Source organism: Leptodactylus fuscus, chromosome 10 (assembly GCF_031893055.1).
Source record: "Leptodactylus fuscus isolate aLepFus1 chromosome 10, aLepFus1.hap2, whole genome shotgun sequence".
Classification (NCBI taxonomy): Eukaryota; Metazoa; Chordata; class Amphibia; order Anura; family Leptodactylidae; genus Leptodactylus; species Leptodactylus fuscus.
Genome location: NC_134274.1, coordinates 54,934,894 through 54,955,677, shown reverse-complemented (window position 1 = coordinate 54,955,677; position 20,784 = coordinate 54,934,894). Strand labels below are relative to the sequence as shown.

Below are 20,784 nucleotides of genomic sequence, written 5' to 3'. Positions count from 1 at the left end.
CAACGTTCACGTAATGGAACTTGAGAATCCAATGCTGTCAGATATGTTAAGGTTGTTTTTTTTGTTTTGTTTTTAACACTACCCACATGCTAGAATGCAGCTGCTCCATTTTAAAAAAAGTTTTTTGTGCATTTTTGAAAAAGGGGCATTTCATAAATGTAGTGTAAAATGTTATTCCAGACAAATTACACCCACCTTACCCAACAAAAAAAAACCAAAGTGACAAATCTGGTCTAAGGCCCCACGTTGCGGAAACGCAGCTTTTTTGTTGCAGATTATGCAGCAGTTTTTGAGCCAAAGTCAAGAATGGCTACAAAAAGAATGGGGAGTATGTAGGAAGTTCTTATATTTATACCTTCTGCTCAATGCACTCCTGGTTTTGGATTTAAAAAAACGCAGCAAAATCAGCAACAAAAAAAGAGTTTTCGCAATGTTGGGCCTCTGCCTAAAAGCCTAAAATAGGAGCAAACACATGATAAATCTTGCATACACAGCATCACAAATGGTCAGAATCGGATAGAATAGGTGCAAGTGGCTTGATAAGTGTCCCCCAATGTCTAACTTATACAATAACATAAGTACAATCTGCTCACCTTATATCCTGAAGGCTCCACAATACTGAATGCAAAGATAACTGGAGGGCAGATCCAATATGCAACAACAACAATGTACAGGAAACAGCCCTAAAACTTCATTTGTATTGTCTAAACACTATCAAGTTCATATCACGGCACCATATACACAGTCCATGCAGATAACCTACCTGTTTCAGACACATAGCCCTCCTGCAACTACTAAACCACACAGCCCTGGGATGGTCACATGATCACAGATTACTTGAAAAGTCACATGACCACTGATCACATAAACACAAGAAATAAATTTGCCTATGAAATAGGATAAAGTGGAGAAATGTCCAAAAATCACAATTCTTATTATCCCCCACTATATACAAAAAGGTTACTCCATAATTGTTAAAATTTACATGACAATTGTGTTACCACAATCTATAATATCCAGATAAATATCAGGAATAACTAGTGACATTTCTGCTATATACAAAACATATTTACCCGTATATGTTAAAATTACCATTTGAGGAATTGCTACTCATGCAATTCTTTCATTAAGGAATGAGCAATTGTATACATTATGGCAATTTTGCATGACCTGGCAATGAGCCCAATATATACAGAGAATTCTACCGCACGCCTTGATGAAGTGACCCATGTTATCAATCCAGATCCTGTAGCTAGTCTGAGTCAGACACCACCAGACCTGCGTAGCCTCATGAATCTACTGGAAATCTTAATGACTAAGGGGCTGAACGTTTGGTGGGGCTCAAATACTGGTGAAAAGTAAATGGTCCCATGTGGTTGACCACCATATACTATCAAGAGTTCATACAGGACAGTATCATATCCATTACATCACTCTTTTGGGTTTATGCATCATCTGCCCCGTTTTGGGCCATATTTTTTTTGCAGGTGCGCCTTTCTTAGGTCGGGGCCCCACAGACGGAAACGCTGTGATTTGGCTGCAGCGGAAGCGCCACAAGAAAAATCAAGGCATTAAACAGTAAGGGCAAAGTGGATGTGATTCTAGTGAATCCCATGCCCACTTTGCGGTAAAGACCGAGGTGCAGAAAAGCCGCAATTTCCAAAACGGGTGTGGTTTTGGAAATCGCAGCATGTCAATCATACCTACGGAAACATCGGCAGTTTCCCCATAGGTATAATTGTAACAAAAACTCTGCGAACTTTCTGTCTAAAGTGCTACGGGAAGAACTGCGATGCGTTGCTATTTTGCTGCGGGGCCTCGGCCTTACATGCCTTCAAAAGTCTCCGGCTGTCATAGTAACTGATTGCTGCCACTGGATCTTGTTTAAAGTGATCACAGGTGACATGCAGGAAAAAAGTGACTTGGTCAGGTTTGACCCAGGCATCAGAAGGGTTAATGTCCAGAATCAGTGTGGTTATTGCAGCTGGGTCTACACTGTATAATGTTTGTTAGCATACATGTGACCTGCATAGTAACATTTGCTACTAATTACTGCAATTAAAAACCATGTGCAGTTCTTCAACAAAAATGCACCATGTGAACCCGGTCTGAGGTGGAGATTGTACTGGTAGAACATGTTGACTTAGCATGCCTTCATGACTTAAAATGAAGGCACTGCATCAAAACGACATACACCCTAGGGGTCTTAATTTTAGACATATTTTTTGCTAGTGCGCTGTTTTTTTAACCCCTTCCCGCCGATGGCATTTTTTGATTTTCGTTTTTCATTTTTGATTCCCCTCCTTCTAAACCCCATAACTTTTTTTATTTCTCCGCTCCCAGAGCCATATGAGGTCTTAATTTTTGCGGGACAAATTTTTCTTCATGATGCCACCATTAATTATTCTATATAATGTACTGGGAAGCAGGAAAAAAATTCTGAATGGGGTGGATTTGAAGAAAAAATGCATTTCTGCGACTTTCTTACGGGCTTTGGTTTTACGGCGTTCATTGTGCAGCCAAAATGACATGTCCCCTATATTCTGTGTTTCGGTAGGGTTCCAGGGATACCAAATTTATATGGTTTTATTTACATTTTGACCCCTTAAAAAAAATCCAAAACTGTGTTAAAAAATTTTTTTTCTAAAAGTCGCCATATTCCGACAGCCGTAACTTTTTTGTACGTAAGTGTACGGGGATGTATAGGGCGTCTTTTTTTGCGGGGCCAGGTGTACTTTTTAGTTCTACCATTTTCGGGGAATGTTATTGCTTTGATCACTTTTTATTCAAATTTTTATCAGAATCAAAACAGTGAAAAAACGGCGGTTTGGCACTTTTGACTATTTTCCCTGCTACGGCGTTTACCGAACAGAAAAAATATTTTTATAGATTTGTAGAGCGGGCGATTTCGGACGCGGGGATACCTAACATGTATATGTTTCACAGTTTTCAACTACTTTTATATGTGTTCTAGGGAAAGGGGGGTGATTTGAACTTTTAATACTTTTTATATTTTTTTATATTTTTTTAATTTTTTTTTTTTTGCATTTATTAGACCCCCTAGGGAGACGGAAACCACAGAACGGAGTGCCGAACGCAAGTGTGAACCTAGCGTCACATGTTGTCCATGTGTTAGTTAGTTTAGATGTGCCCTTATAAGCTATGTCCAGTGTGCTCCTTTTTGTTAAAAAAAGGCACAATTGTCCTTTTTTAATACTATATGACTTGACAGCCTTTTTTTGCGCTACCCATGTACTATTTTTTGCCGCTTTACACCTAAATAGAGTGCACCACATTAACCCTTCTACCCAGTGGTGTAACTAGGAATGGCGGGGCCACGTGGCGAACTTTTGATATGGGGCCCAACCAACTTCCTGACCGACACCGAAGACCTCGACCGACCGATCCCCCGCCGCATTCCTGTGTGCTCTATTATGCCCCAAAGTCACCCCTGTACACAGTGTTATGCCCCATAGTGGCCCCTGCACACAGTATTATCCCCATAGTGGCCCCTGCACACTTTATTACGCCCCATAGTGGCCCCTGCACACAGTATTATCCCCATAGTGGCCCCTGTACACAGTATTATCCCCCATAGTGGCCCCTGCACACAGTATTATGCCCCATAACACATATGAACAATTATTATACTCTGGGGTCTTTTCAGACCCGGGGGGATACAAACATAAAAACACTGTTACTTACCTATCTCCCACTCCGCTGCAGTCCTCGGTGGTGTCGGCCTTCTTTAATGACGTACTCACATAATGCCCGGAGTGTGGAAAAATAAGTAACACGTTTATTATGTTACTTTAACTTTCCGGGGCCTCCGATCATTATACCCGGGGGTCTGAAAAGACCCCCCTGAGTATAATAATAGTGCTCGTGGGGCCCGTTTTGTCACTTACCGATCCCGGCACCTGTCAGGATCGGTAAGTAAAGAGGGCCTGTTACCAGCTGGCGTAATTCCAGTCGGTAACAGCCTATTAAAGAAAGAAAAAAAACGCAGGGGTAGCGGCTGTCGCTGGGCCCCTAATGTCCCGGACCCTGTGGAAGCCGCTACCCCTGCTACCCCGGTAGTTACACCACTGCTTCTACCTTAGAATAAAGGCATATATGAGTTAATAAATTCAGGCTAGTGACTTTGCATTACTTTCCAATTGATGACGGGATCGCCATGTGCAACATGACAGGTCCACTCTAATGAGTCTTAGATTTGATAGATGGACCTTCACCTTTCCCTAGCTGCAAGCTATCCGGCGCTGCCCAAATGCCTTAAAGGTCAGCCTGCCCCTATTAGATTACAAAATAAATCCCTGTTTGCCAAAATCTAATCTCTAAAAAGAGATACTGTAAGATTATTTTCCCGAATCAAAATTCCTTCACACTTCACTCCTAAACAAAGGATATCTGGAGTAAGCCCCTCATAGCGTCATTCCTTACTTTATTCTTGACTATATTACATGTATTAATCACCAGTTTGCCCTATGCCGGCTCTCTATTAAGTCATGAATTTATCATTTGTGTTTTGGCAGAATTTCTAGAATAATAATTAGAGATGAGCGAACAGTGTTCTATCGAACTCATGTTCGATCGGATATTAGGCTGTTCGGCATGTTCGAATCGAATCGAACACCGCGTGGTAAAGTGCGCCATTACTCGATTCCCCTCCCACCTTCCCTGGCGCCTTTTTTGCTCCAATAACAGCGCAGGGTAGGTGGGACAGGAACTACGACACCGGTGACGTTGAGAAAAGTAGGCAAAACCCATTGGCTGCCGAAAACATGTGACCTCTAATTTAAAAGAACAGCGCCGCCCAGGTTCGCGTCATTCTGAGCTTGCAATTCACCGAGGACGGAGGTTTCCGTCCAGCTAGCTAGGGCTTAGATTCTGGGTAGGCAGGGACAGGCTAGGATAGGAAGGAGAAGACAACCACAACAGCTCTTGTAAGAGCTAAATTCCAGGGAGAAGCTTGTCAGTGTAACGTGGCACTGACGGGCTCAATCGCCGCAACCCAGCTTTCCCAGGATCCTGAATGGAATACACTGTCAGTGTATTCCCGTATACCCGATATATACCCCCGATACCCGTTCCAACGGTGTGCCCCCCCACCTTCACCCCAGAAATACCCTGCAAGTCCCCTAGCAATAGAATTGGGGCTATATACACCCACAATTTTTACTACTGGTATACAGTGCCATTGTCTGACTGGGAATTCAAAGAATATATTGGGGTTATAAATACCCTCATTTCTTGCTACTGCCATATAGTGCCAGTTTCTGACTGGTAATTCAAAGAATATATTGGGGTTACGTGCACCCACAATTTTTACTACTGGTATACAGTGCCAGTTTCTGACTGGGAATTCAAAGAATATATTGGGGTTACAAATACCCTCATTTCTTGCTACTGCCATATAGTGCCAGTTTCTGACTGGTAATTCAAAGAATATATTGGGGTTACGTGCACCCACAATTTTTACTACTGGAATACAGTGCCATTGTCTGACTGGGAATTCAAAGAATATATTGGGGTTATAAATACCCTCATTTCTTGCTACTGTATATAGTGCCATTGTCTGACTGGGAATTCAAAGAATATATTGGGGTTACGTGCACCCACAATTTTTACTACTGGTATACAGTGCCAGTTTCTGACTGGGAATTCAAAGAATATATTGGGGTTACAAATACCCTCATTTCTTGCTACTGCCATATAGTGCCAGTTTCTGACTGGTAATTCAAAGAATATATTGGGGTTACGTGCACCCACAATTTTTACTACTGGTATACAGTGCCAGTTTCTGACTGGGAATTCAAAGAATATATTGGGGTTACAAATACCCTCATTTCTTGCTACTGCCATATAGTGCCAGTTTCTGACTGGTAATTCAAAGAATATATTGGGGTTATAAATACCCTCATTTCTTGCTACTGGTATATAGTGCCATTGTCTGACTGGGAATTCAAAGAATATATTGGGGTTACGTGCACCCACAATTTTTACTACTGGTATACAGTGCCAGTTTCTGACTGGGAATTCAAAGAATATATTGGGGTTACAAATACCCTCATTTCTTGCTACTGCCATATAGTGCCAGTTTCTGACTGGTAATTCAAAGAATATATTGGGGTTACAAATACCCTCATTTCTTGCTACTGCCATATAGTGCCAGTTTCTGACTGGTAATTCAAAGAATATATTGGGGTTACGTGCACCCACAATTTTTACTACTGGTATACAGTGCCATTGTCTGACTGGGAATTCAAAGAATATATTGGGGTTATAAATACCCTCATTTCTTGCTACTGCCATATAGTGCCAGTTTCTGACTGGGAATTCAAAGAATATATTGGGGTTATAAATACCCTCATTTCTTGCTACTGGTATATAGTGCCATTGTCTGACTGGGAATTCAAAGAATATATTGGGGTTACGTGCACCCACAATTTTTACTACTGGTATACAGTGCCAGTTTCTGACTGGGAATTCAAAGAATATATTGGGGTTACAAATACCCTCATTTCTTGCTACTGCCATATAGTGCCAGTTTCTGACTGGTAATTCAAAGAATATATTGGGGTTACGTGCACCCACAATTTTTACTACTGGTATACAGTGCCATTGTCTGACTGGGAATTCAAAGAATATATTGGGGTTATAAATACCCTCATTTCTTGCTACTGCCATATAGTGCCAGTTTCTGACTGGTAATTCAAAGAATATATTGGGGTTATAAATACCCTCATTTCTTGCTACTGGTATATAGTGCCATTGTCTGACTGGGAATTCAAAGAATATATTGGGGTTACGTGCACCCACAATTTTTGCTACTGGTATATAGTGCCAATTTCTAACTGGGAATTCAAAATGCGCAAGGCTCCCGGAAAGGGACGTGGACGAGGCCGTGGGCGAGGTCGGGGGAATGGTTCTGGGGAGCAAGGTAGCAGTGAAGCCACAGGGCGTCCCGTGCCTACTCCTGTGGGGCAGCAAGCATTGCGCCACTCCACAGTGCCAGGGTTGCTTGCCACATTAACTAAACTGCAGGGTACAAACCTTAGTAGGCCCGAGAACCAGGAACAGGTCTTGCAATGGCTGTCAGAGAACGCTTACAGCACATTGTCCAGCAGCCAGTCAGACTCTGCCTCCTCTCCTCCTATTACCCAACAGTCTTGTCCTCCTTCCTCCCAAAATTCCCAAGCTTCACAGAACAATAACCCCAACTGTCCCTGCTCCCCAGAGCTGTTCTCCGCTCCTTTCATTGTCCCTCAACCTGCCTCTCCACGTCACGATTCCACGAACCTAACAGAGGAGCATCTGTGTCCAGATGCTCAAACACTAGAGTCTCCTCCATCTCCGTTCGATTTGGTGGTGGATGACCAGCAACCCACCCTCATCGACGATGATGTGACGCAGTTGCCGTCAGGGCATCCAGTTGACCGGCGCATTGTGCGGGAGGAGGAGATGAGACAGGAGTTGGAAGAGGAAGTGGTGGATGATGAGGACACTGACCCGACCTGGACAGGGGGGATGTCAAGCGGGGAAAGTAGTGTGGATGTTGAGGCAAGTGCAGCACCAAAAAGGGTAGCTAGAGGCAGAGGCAGAGGTCAGCAGCTTAGGCGAAGCCAGGCCACACCCGGAATCTCCCAAGATGTTCCAGTTCGTACCCAGCCCCGAAAAACTCCCACCTCGAGGGCACGTTTCTCGAAGGTGTGGAGTTTTTTCAAGGAATGCGCCGAGGACAGATATAGTGTTGTCTGCACAATTTGCCTCTCGAAATTGATTAGGGGCTCTGAGAAGAGCAACCTGTCCACCACTTCAATGCGCCGTCATTTGGAATCCAAGCACTGGAATCAGTGGCAGGCAGCAACGGCAGGACAAAGGCCGCCTGCCGTTCATGCCACTGCCACTGCCTCTGCCACTGCCTCTGCCACTGCCACTGCTGACTGTGCTGGCGATGCACTCCAGAGGACGAGCCAGGACACCACTTCATCTGCCTCCGCCACTTTGTTGACTTCTCCCTCATCCTCCCCTGTTCCTGTCTTATCTCCTTCTCCTGCACCATCAAAGGCACCATCAGGCGCTTCTTTACAACAACCCACCATCTCTCAGACATTGGAGCGGCGGCAGAAATACACTGCTAACCACCCACACGCGCAAGCCTTGAACGCCAACATCGCTAAACTGCTGGCCCAGGAGATGTTGGCGTTCCGGCTTGTTGAAACTCCCGCCTTCCTGGACCTGATGGCAACTGCGGCACCTCGCTATGCCGTCCCTAGCCGTCACTACTTCTCCCGGTGTGCCGTCCCCGCCTTGCACCAGCACGTGTCACTCAACATCAGGCGGGCCCTTAGTTCCGCGCTTTGCACAAAGGTCCACTTGACCACCGACGCGTGGACAAGTGCATGCGGACAGGGACGCTACATTTCACTGACGGCACACTGGGTGAATGTAGTTGAGGCTGGGACTGCTTCCCAAACTGGCCCGGTGTACCTCGTCTCCCCGCCTAACATTCCTGGCAGGGACACGAGAAGAACACCCCCCTCCTCCTCCTCCTCTACCGCCTCCTCCTCCGCCACCGCCTCCTCCTCCGCCACCGCCTCCTCCTCCGCTGTTAGATTGACCCCAGCTACGAGTTGGAAACGTTGCAGCACTGGCGTTGGTAGACGTCAGCAGGCTGTGCTGAAGCTGATCAGCTTGGGGGACAGACAGCACACTGCCTCCGAGGTGAGGGATGCCCTCCTCGATGAGACGGCAATATGGTTTGAGCCGCTGCACCTGGGCCCAGGCATGGTCGTTTGTGATAACGGCCGGAACCTGGTAGCAGCTCTGGAGCTTGCCGGACTCCAACATGTTCCATGCCTGGCCCACGTCTTCAACCTAGTGGTGCAACGTTTCCTAAAGAGCTACCCCAATGTTCCAGAGCTACTGGTGAAAGTGCGGCGCATGTGCGCCCACTTTCGCAAGTCGACAGTAGCCGCTGCTAGCTTAAAATCTCTCCAGCAACGCCTGCATGTGCCACAACACCGGCTTTTGTGCGACGTCCCCACACGCTGGAACTCAACGTTTCAGATGTTGAATAGAGTGGTTGAGCAGCAGAGACCTTTGATGGAATACCAGCTACAAAACCCTAGGGTGCCACAAAGTCAGCTGCCTCAGTTTCACATCCATGAGTGGCCATGGATGAGAGACCTTTGTGACATCCTACGGGTCTTTGAGGAGTCCACAAGGAGGGTGAGCTCTGAGGATGCGATGGTGAGCCTTACAATCCCGCTCTTGTGTGTTCTGAGAGAATCCCTGATTGACATCAGGGATAACTCAGATCACACAGAGGAGTCAGGGATAGCATCCGATCCGTCACAGCTGGAGAGTAGGTCCACACATCTGTCCGCTTCATCGCGTTTAATGGAGGAGGAGGAGGAGGAGGAGGAGGAGGAAGAAGAGTTGTCCGATGATGTGATGGTGATACAGGAGGCTTCCGGGCAACTTCGAATCGTCCCATTGTTGCAGCGCGGATGGGTAGACATGGAGGATGAGGAGGAAATGGAGATTGAACTTTCCGGTGGGGCCAGAGGAGTCATGCCAACTAACACTGTGGCAGACATGGCTGAGTTCATGTTGGGGTGCTTTACAACCGACAAGCGTATTGTCAAAATCATGGAGGACAACCAGTACTGGATCTTTGCTATCCTTGACCCCCGGTATAAAAACAACATCTCGTCTTTTATTCCGGTAGAGGGGAGGGCCAATCGCATCAATGCTTGCCACAGGCAATTGGTGCAGAATATGATGGAGATGTTTCCAGCATGTGACGTTGGCGGCAGGGAGGACAGTTCCTCCAGTAGGCGACCAAGTTCTCACCGGTCCACACAAACGAGGGGCACACTGTCTAAGGTCTGGGACACCTTGATGGCACCCCCTCGCCAAAGTGCCGCCACAGAGGGTCCTAGTGTCACCAGGCGTGAGAAGTATAGGCGCATGTTGCGGGAATACCTTTCCGACCACAGCCCTGTCCTCTCCGACCCCTCTGCGCCCTACACGTATTGGGTGTCGAAGTTGGACCTGTGGCTTGAACTTGCCCTATATGCCTTGGAGGTGCTGTCCTGTCCTGCCGCCAGCGTCCTATCTGAGAGGGTGTTCAGTGCAGCCGGTGGCATCATCACTGACAAGCGCACCCGTCTGTCAGCTGAGAGTGCCGACCGGCTCACTTTGATAAAAATGAACCACCACTGGATAGAGCCTTCATTTTTGTGCCCACCTGTGTAAAGCACCCCAACATGAAACTCCATGTCTGTACTCAACCTCTCCAATTCCTCCGCATCCTCATACTCATCCACCATAAGCGTTGCACAATTCTGCTAATACTAGCAGAGGCAAACAGAGAGCGGTACATTGAAGAATGGAGAAACGAAATAAATAACTCCAAGAAACTCACCGTGTACCAATCCCTACAAAGGGACTACACCATGGCCACCTACCTGGAGAGAATACGCCATCCCAAGCACAGACAGACCCTGAGCCGATACAGACTGAGCGCCCACAACCTAGAGATAGAGACGGGGCGATACAGACAGACGTACAAGCCACGGGAGAAGAGACTGTGCCAGCACTGTGACCAGGGGGCCCTAGAAGACGAGACCCACTTCCTGCTACACTGCACCAAATACTCAGCTATGAGGGCCGTCTACTACCAAAGACTCTCTGCCCACATCCCAGACTTCATATCTGCAGACGAGAAGAGGAAACTCTACATCCTACTGGGAGAAGAAGAGGCCACTGTGGAGATCGCTGCCCAATACGTGTCCAGCTGTCACTAAACAAGAGGAAGATGAGACTCCATGGACTGTTATATTTATCCCAAAATGGGCTGGTTAGAGGCTCCCTCCACCATGAATTTGCCCAAACTGGGCTGGTTAGAGGCTCCCTCCACCATGAATTGGTCCAAACTGGGCTGGTTAGAGGCTCCCTCCACCATGAATTGGTCCAAATTGGGGTTTTTAGAGGCTCCCTCCACCATGAATTGGTCCAAACTGGGCTGTTTAGAGGCTCCCTCCACCATGAATTGGTCCAAACTGGGGTTTTTAGAGGCTCCCTCCACCATGAATTGGTCCAAACTGGGCTGGTTAGAGGCTCCCTCCACCATGAATTGGTCCAAACTGGGTTTTTTAGAGGCTCCCTCCACCATGAATTGGTCCAAACTGGGGTTTTTAGAGGCTCCCTCCACCATGAATTTGCCAAAACTGGGCTGTTTAGAGGCTCCCTCCACCATGAATTGGTCCAAATTGGGGTTTTTAGAGGCTCCCTCCACCATGAATTTGCCCAAACTGGGCTGGTTAGAGGCTCCCTCCACCATGAATTGGTCCAAACTGGGCTGGTTAGAGGCTCCCTCCACCATGAATTGGTCCAAATTGGGGTTTTTAGAGGCTCCCTCCACCATGAATTGGTCCAAACTGGGCTGTTTAGAGGCTCCCTCCACCATGAATTGGTCCAAACTGGGCTGGTTAGAGGCTCCCTCCACCATGAATTGGTCCAAACTGGGTTTTTTAGAGGCTCCCTCCACCATGAATTGGTCCAAACTGGGGTTTTTAGAGGCTCCCTCCACCATGAATTGGTCCAAACTGGGGTTTTTAGAGGCTCCCTCCACCATGAATTGGTCCAAACTGGGGTTTTTAGAGGCTCCCTCCACCATGAATTGGTCCAAACTGGGGTTTTTAGAGGCTCCCTCCACCATGAATTGGTCCAAACTGGGGTTTTTAGAGGCTCCCTCCACCATGAATTGGTCCAAACTGGGCTAGTTAGAGGCTCCCTCCACCATGAATTGGTCCAAACTGGGGTTTTTAGAGGCTCCCTCCACCATGAATTGGTCCAAACTGGGGTTTTTAGAGGCTCCCTCCACCATGAATTGGTCCAAACTGGGGTTTTTAGAGGCTCCCTCCACCATGAATTTGCCCAAACTGGGCTGTTTAGAGGCTCCCTCCACCATGAATTGGTCCAAACTGGGCTGTTTAGAGGCTCCCTCCACCATGAATTGGTCCAAACTGGGTTTTTTAGAGGCTCCCTCCACCATGAATTGGTCCAAACTGGGGTTTTTAGAGGCTCCCTCCACCATGAATTTGCCCAAACTGGGCTGTTTAGAGGCTCCCTCCACCATGAATTGGTCCAAACTGGGGTTTTTAGAGGCTCCCTCCACCATGAATTTGCCCAAACTGGGCTGGTTAGAGGCTCCCTCCACCATGAATTGGTCCAAACTGGGCTGGTTAGAGGCTCCCTCCACCATGAATTGGTCCAAATTGGGGTTTTTAGAGGCTCCCTCCACCATGAATTGGTCCAAACTGGGGTTTTTAGAGGCTCCCTCCACCATGAATTGGTCCAAACTGGGGTTTTTAGAGGCTCCCTCCACCATGAATTGGTCCAAACTGGGGTTTTTAGAGGCTCCCTCCACCATGAATTTGCCCAAACTGGGCTGTTTAGAGGCTCAATCCACCCTGATTTTCAAAACAAATGTTGGTGCCAACCTCAACTTACTACAAGGGCCAAATTCACTGCTGGTGACAAGCTCTCCTCACTGCAAGTGCCAAATACACGTTTCAAGGTGTTTTCCTACTGTCAGAGAGGTGGTATTGAGTGTGTAAAGTGTGTAGTTGTTAGGCTGTGATGTTGGGGTAATAGAGGGTCTTTGGTGTGTTAGATGCCCCCAGACATGCTTCCCCTGCTGTCCCAGTGTCATTCCAGAGGTGTTGGCATCATTTCCTGGGGTGTCATAGTGGACTTGGTGACCCTCCAGACACGGATTTGGGTTTCCCCCTTAACGAGTATATGTTCCCCATAGACTATAATGGGGTTCGAAACCCGTTCGAACACACGAACAGTGAGCGGCTGTTCGATTCGAATTTCGAACCTCGAACATTTTAGTGTTCGCTCATCTCTAATAATAATCAGTATTGCTAGACACCTTCATAAAACAATTGTTACATTTATAAGATAAATCTTCAAGTCACTGTATTGGAGGGGCAGCAGTTCCCTAAGGGTTGGTTCACACTAGCGCTTGTATTCTGTCCGCAAGGAGTCCGCATGGAGACCCCCCAAACGGAATACCAACGCTAATGCAAGCGCTGTGCAGTTAAGCACACGGAGCCCATAGACTATAATGGGCTCCGTGTGCTTGCCGCGCACTGCCCGCACAATTCATTCATGCAGGCAGTGCGCGACAAACACACAGAGCCCATTATAGTCTATGGCAGGGGTCTCAAACTCGCGGCCCGCGGGCCGCATGCGGCCCCCCGAACAATTTTGTGCGGCCCGCACAAGCCTAGGGACGCCGGATCCAAGTTGAATCCGGACATTTCACCATTTTGCCCACAGGCAGTTTTATATACTGCCAGAAAGCTGACAGTGCGCTGAGTTCAGCACACTGTCGGCTTTCCCGATGTGGGCCCAGTGTGAAGAGCTTACGGTCCGGTACCGTAGCTCTTCTATGGTCAGAAGAGCGTCTCTGACACTCAGTCAGAGACGTCCTTCTTCACAGCACAGCCAATCGCGCTGTGCTGTGAGAGCCGGGAGGAACGCCCCCTCCCTCTGCTCGCAGTACTCGTCCATAGACGAGCATTATCAGGGAGGGAGGGGGCGTTCCTCACGGCTCTCACAGCACAGCGCGATTGGCTGTGCTGTGAAGAAGGACGTCTCTGACTGAGTGTCAGAGACGCTCTTCTGACCATAGAAGAGCTACGGTACCGGACCGTAAGCTCTTCACACTGGGCCCACATCGGGAAAGCTGACAGTGTGCTGAACTCAGCGCACTGTCAGCTTTCCGGCAGTATATAAAACTGCCTGTGGGCAAAATGGTGGAAGGTCCTCTTTAAACATTGAGGTGGAATGAAGGGGCTCATGACACTGGGGGCAGACGAAGGGAGGGGGGAGAACGGCATGACACTGGGGCAGAAATGGAGGGACATAAATCTGGGGGCAGAGATGGGGGGGACATGAAACTGGGGGCAGAAATGGAGGGACATGAATCTGGGGGCAGAGATGGGGGGACATGAATCTGGGGCAGAGATGGGGGGACATGAATCTGGGGGCAGAGATGGGGGGACATGAATCTGGGGCAGAGATGGGGGACATGAATCTGGGGGCAGAGATGGGGGGACATGAATCTGGGGGCAGAGATGGGGGTACATGAATCTGAGGGCAGAGATGGGGGGACATGAATCTGGGGCAGATGAAGGGTGTATATGTAACTGGGGGAAAGATGGAGGGGGGACGTATAGTTTACGGGTGACTGTAGGAGGATTATACAGTGTGGGGGCACATGGACAATGAATGGGCGGAGTCAACATAAAAGTGGGTGGAGCTAAATTTGCCGCGGTGCGGCCCGCCGACTGGCTGGGGTCTTGCTCTGTGGCACACATGCTGAGTTGAGTTTGAGACCCCGGTCTGTGGGCTCCATGTGCTTTGCAAGCACATCGTTTGCAATTGCGATTGCATTCCGTCCGGGGAGTCACCATGCGGACTCCTTGCGGACGGAATATAAGCGCTAGTGTGAACCAACCCTAAGTCAACTATATATATGTATCATGCTTATCCCATCTCTTTTGCCTTGATACTTATAAGTAGACAGCACTGCAGACTTTGGCTAAGTTCACACTTGAGGTTTTCGGTCCGGAATTTGACGCAGAGGCCACCTCAGATAACGGACAAAAAACGGCTAGCTGCACCTGGATCCCGATGCAGTGCCATCCAGTCATGGGATTCAGCTCCGGATTAGGCCCAAATGAATGGGCCTAGTCGGGAGGGAGGTCAAACTCCGCGTCAAAATCCTGACCAAAACACCCCGTCTGAACCTGGCCTTTATTTGCTTTTGAGATGCTTTATTCCAAAAAAGGTTAAAACATGCAAAGTTTCCGATTTATTACTGATCCTTTATCTGGCAGAATGTGCAGGGTTGTAGACGTGCAATTCAGTTCAGAAGTTCAGGCTGGGCACAGAACATTTATCAGATAAATAGCTCTGTGACTTCATTCCATATGTTTACACCACAATCTCTATTCGCTATTTTGTATCTTTACTGTAATATTGTTATTTGCTTTTGTAAGCTTTTTTGATGTTTTCAAACATAAAACCCAAATCTCTTTGTGGTGATGTTAGATTTGCTTGGATTATTTTCTCCTATCAATGTCTATGTGCCAGGTAACCGCTAACTGTTGTAATTAAGCAGGGCCGGCGTCAGCGCACGGCATAGTCGGGCAAGTGCCGGGGCCCACAGAGCCTCTGGGGGCCCCCCGGCACTTGCCTGTCACAATTTCAGCTCATCGGCGTCCGTCCGCCGATGAGCTGAAATACATACGCGATGCAGGAGCTGTGAGATCAGCTCCTGCTTTAAAGCTCCGGCCCCGGCTTGCGTGTGTAGGCGCGATGACATCATCGCATCACGCCTACACACGCAAGCCGGTCCGGAGCTAAGCAGGAGCTGATCTCACAGCTCCTGCATCGCGTATGTGATTGGAGGGAGAGCGGAGAGAGGAGCGTCGGGGGAACGATGGAAGGTGAGTGATAGAAGGTGAGTGATGTGTTTGTTTTGTATTACATATTAAGGTGAAACATAATGAAGGGGGCCCATGAAACTGGGGGGCAAATGAAGGGGAGGGGGGGGAACGGCATGACACTGGAGAAGATGAAGGGGGTGGGGAGAGAACGGCATGAAACTGGGGACAGAGATGGAGGGGGCCCAAAGAAACTGGGGGGCAAATGAAGGGGAGGGGGGAACAGCATGACACTGGGGCAGATGGAGGGGGGGAGAACAGCATGATACTGGGGCAGATGGAGGGGGGAGAACAGCATGACACTGGGGACAGAGATGGAGGGGGCCCAATGAAACTGAAGGGGCAAATGAAGGGGAGGGGGGGAACGGCATGACACTGGGGCAGAGACGGGGGACATTAAACTGTGGGCAGATGAAGGGGGAGAACGTGATGAAACTGGGGACAGAGATGGAGGGGAGACATGAAACTGGGGGCAGAGGAAGGGTGTATATGAAACTGGGGGAGAGATGGAGGGGGGCATATAATTTACGGGTGACTGTAGGAGGATTATACTGTGTGGGAGCACATAATAAATGAATGAGAATGGGTGGAATCAACATAAAAGAGGGCGGAGCTAAATTTGCCGCGGCGCCGCACATTTTGCCCCTCTTTCTACTCTTTAAAAGATTGGGAGGTATGGCGTTGGTGATGCCACACTCCTGCATGACGTCACTCGCTTCATCTGCAACGCACAGTGTCTCGACTCCCCCACCTCCTTTACAAGAGGGCCCACTGAGGCTCTGTCGCCCAAGGGCCCATAAAAACCTGGAGCCAGCCCTGTAATTAAGTAATTACTTTAATTAATTGTGATACATTATTAAATTAAAAACTTAATTCCACATTTCAGCTGCTGGTACCACATGTAAGATTCACAATAGCGATCAACACAAAGGCACGGGAGCAGCTAATATGTGAATGTGGCCTCTTCGATAAGGTTTGGACTTATCTACATTCTGCAGCTTTTTTTACTTGTTAAAGGTTATTCCCTTCTCAGGGGGCATTCACACAGAATTTCCATGTGCTGATTCTGATGTAGAATTTGCGTCGGCATCCACACAGAAATAAAGCCTTCAATTGACTTCAATGGGTTCCGTTTTCTGCGCAGAACACATTGAAATCAATGGGAAAAAAAGCCTCCCATTGATTTCAATGGGTTCCACGCGGAAAATGGAATCAATTGAAATCAATAGGAGAATTTTTTTTCCGCGCAGATTCAGCATCAGAATGCGCGCCAAAATACTCAGTGTGAGTGCCCCCTTAGTCCCTTGCCTTTCATTAACCATTTGGGTCTTCCGGGACTTTTTAATTGATGAGCTATACAAGTCAATGGGCTGAGGTGCGATACCATGCACAGCCATTGTACAAAAGTACAGTATTGTACTTGAAAAGTACTGAAGAGGCTTCAATGCTCACCCAAACAGCTGATCAGTCTGGGGACCAGATATAAGATATAAGTGAATGGGCTGAGCTGCGATACCATGCACAGCTATAATACAAATGATCAGTGCTGTACTTGGTAAGTACTGAAGAGGCTGTAACGCTCACCCAAACATCTGATCAGTTAGGGGCCAAGGTATCAGATTTAAAGATAGCTCACCAATGCAAAGTCTATCATGGGATCTTACTTATGTTGTGCGATTTAGAATAGTGATATATTTTATGTAGCAGGAGGACCTTCGGGGCCTCCATAGGGTCCAGGGCCCAGTATCAACCACTACTACTGCCTTATAACTACTTCCCTGCCATGACTTATTAGTGTAGAAAGCCCCTTTACTTGATAATTTTTTAAAATTCTATGTTTATAGTGAGATTCTATTTTTTTAGGCCAATGCAACCGGAGGAGGAGGACACGTGGAGTTGGTGCTGAAAGCTATGACTGAGTTTACATACGAGAGTCTTTGCTTTCCAGAATCAATCAAGTTGAGGGGCATGGATGACAAAAAGGAAATTCCCTATTATTTCTACAGAGATGATGGAATGAAAGTCTGGGAAGCAATACTGGCGTAAGAATACTGTATCTGCCTGAATGTCCATTTTTCTTTTCATCAATGCAGATTTTTTCATTGCAGATTTTGCTGCAGTTTTTGAGCCAAAGTCAAGAGTGGCTTGAAAAGGAAAGGGAAATATATAGGAAGCTCTTATACATCTCCATTCTGTTAAATCCATTTTTGGTTTTGGCTCAAAAAAACGCTGCAAAATCTACAACCAAAAAACTGTGTTTCTACAATTTGGGGCTTTATCCTAAAGAAGACTTTTCACCAGGTCTGAAAAGCTCAATATATCATCTAGGACTGATTCACATCTGCATTCAGTATTCCGTTCGGGGAGTCTACTTGGGGACCCCCGAATGGAATACTGAACGCATTGACAAGCGGTGAGCAGTAAAGCACACGAACCCCATAGACTACAATGTTTTCTGCACAATGTCAACATGAGTCATGTGGAGAGAAAAATAGTTCATGAAATACTTTTCTGTCTGCATGTTCCATGCGGAAAACACACGGACCCCATTATAGTCTATGGGGTCTGTGTGCTTTCATAAGCACACCACTTATCAATGTGTTTGGTATTCCATTCAGGTGGTCCCCAAACAGACTCCCCAAACGGAATAACAAACACAGATGTCAACCAGGCCTTAGTCACCCAGAGCATTTTGGTGTTTTCTTCATCCAAATCTGTTCAACCAGTCAAACATATAAATTCTTTTAGTGTTGCTGATCATTTAGGTATACTGACCAACTTGTCAGCATACTGGGCATATATTGGGCATCAATACTGTGGCTTGTCAGGGGGTGGGGTCTCTGTGTACTGTATATCATGCAGTGTTACTGCCCACTTGGCTAGAAAACCCGAATTTGCATCAACACTAAAAGGGCTTATGTCTGTGAAATGGCTAAATGGACTGTGGTATTTCAGATTATATTTCCTCTTCCCTTATAGCTAGTTTGCATGTTTTCCAAGTACCTTACATCAGGCACGTAATAATAAAGACAGACATGTTCCAGTTATATTGTTTTTCTATCTACGGATATTCTGATTATAATAGAGGAAGTCACGTTTGATTATGTCAACATCCCTTCTATCATGTTCCTCATTGAAGGTTTATTCTTCTGGAGAATCCTATCAGTCTGATGACACCCAAAAATAACTATATTTACAATGTATTTAAAAGATACTTATTTGTTTGATAGGGATAAAAGCTGTAGGGCTGTATGGTATGGTGGTCACGAATGTGCCCTGCTAATTTATTTAGTATCTATGAGGTGACGGTAACAGCCTAGCATTATACTCATAGAAATTTAATGGAGGGTCAGGGACCACCGCACCCAACAAACTCTTCCTCACTGCTTTGCCACTGCTCTATTCAGTTCTATAAGACTGACAGAGATAAGAGTAAATGAAGTGGCGGAGCATGTGCCCTACCATGCCATTCCAATGGGGACAATTGTGAGCAACCATTCCCATGATTGCTAGTAGTCGCAGTGATCAGACATTGATCCCCTATGCTGTGGACAAGGGATAAGGGTTGGTTCACACTAGCGTATGTATTCCGTCCAGCTAGACTCTGCATGGAGACCCCCGGACAGAATGATTCTTGTGGGCAGTGCATGGCAAGCACACGGAGCCCATTATAGTCTATGGGGTCTGTGTGCTTTGACAGCACATCACTTGCAATTGCGATTGCATTCCGTCCGGGGGGGGGGGGGAGGGGGTCTCCATGCAGATTCTAACCAAACGGAATACATATGCTAGTATGAACCAACCCTAACTGCCTGCATTTGGAAAACTTATAGTAGCAATGGAGCAGGAGCAGCAGCACCATCCATCTGAAAACTAGACACATCATAGGAATGTAGAAAAAAATAACAATATTTGGCTTGGAGAAAGAATTTGTTCTTAGTATGTAAATGTAATACACATATGTATTTTCTACAGCTTTGTGGGCGATGTGGTAGATCTTTATTACGAAAGTGACGAGACAGTTTGTGAAGACAGAGAGATACAGGCCTTTATAAAAGATGTATTCGTCTTTGGACTGCGGGACAATGAAGAGTCTGGTAAAATAATTATTACTTTTATTACAGTGCAGTAGTGATAAGGTTAGGAAAAATTCATGCAAATCTTTCTCAAATGTAACAGCAACTATTATGATGAGAAACAATTCAGCTAGTGTCTTGTTATACAGTAAAACTGCTCTGCCCCATTGACAAGGGTTTGTCCCAATAAACCAAGACCCGTATGAGATGTCTGTAAACAGTCCGGGCTTCCTTGTAGAAGAAAAGGCTACCTGTTTAAACTGGCTCAAATATTGTGTTCATACAGCAAATTCCATCTTCAATTGACTTGTAACCCACATCTTATGATGCACTGTTCTTACCGCTAACATTACCTGTTCTAAGCCCTGGCCCCTTCATAGCAGTAACTCAGTAACAGTAACATCCGGCTCTAAACAACTTTACAGAAATGAATAGTTCTTGTGACTATAAGAAACTACACATTGTATTAAGAAGATCTGTTTCCATCACCACTATTAAGCTATTCTCCTGCTCCTTATCTTCAGTTTGATTGCTTGTTTACCTAAATTTTGTCTCCATATTGAACCTCACACGTGGAGATATAGAGAAGGGAGGGGGTGAAGTAGGAGGCTGCTGACGTTTGGTTAATTGATTTAGTCTATATACTGGCAGCCTCTTATCAACAACCTAGCAGTATTAAAAGAGCACAGAGGTGCAGAGTGCAGCAAACAGCCATTATCTGCACTAAATGCATTAATTTAGTGGTTTATAAATGGAGGTACACTTTAAGGTCCTCCACAAAAGCTTGCATCTTCCTCAGGTTTACACTTAGTGGCTTTCTCCAAGAACTACCATCACACCTCTTGTTATATCTGATACATCGAGCTGCACTGCCACATATAACCTGTAGACTGTGACCTATGGACAACCCTATTATTGCAGTCCCACTCTGAACTGAGCGGAGTGCGATCTAGGATGCTTAGGACCCCTGTTCTAAACTTTCTAAACTCTCATGGGTCTGCCATTATTGTTTTTTTTTTTTAATAGGTTTTCCCAAAACTATCAAGACCAAAGAGAAGCTAGCGGAATACCTCACCCTTGTCATGTTCACTGCAAGTGGGCAACATGCTGCTGTCAACTTTGGTCAGGTTAGTCTGTAATAAATATGTTATCAAGATGAAATAATCCAACAA

General features: G+C 46.6%; 1 protein-coding gene across 1 annotated transcript in view; it reads left to right on the top strand.

Moving 5' to 3' along the window:
* The window catches only part of ALOX5 (arachidonate 5-lipoxygenase), a 62,637-nt gene that overhangs the window by 39,534 nt on the left and 2,319 nt on the right, over nt 1-20,784 (top strand). Inside the window, exons 9-12 of the mRNA XM_075258196.1 lie at nt 16,423-16,509; nt 17,400-17,578; nt 19,512-19,633; nt 20,639-20,739. Of these exons, the coding sequence (XP_075114297.1) occupies nt 16,423-16,509; nt 17,400-17,578; nt 19,512-19,633; nt 20,639-20,739 (489 nt within the window). The remainder of the gene's footprint in view (nt 1-16,422; nt 16,510-17,399; nt 17,579-19,511; nt 19,634-20,638; nt 20,740-20,784) is intronic.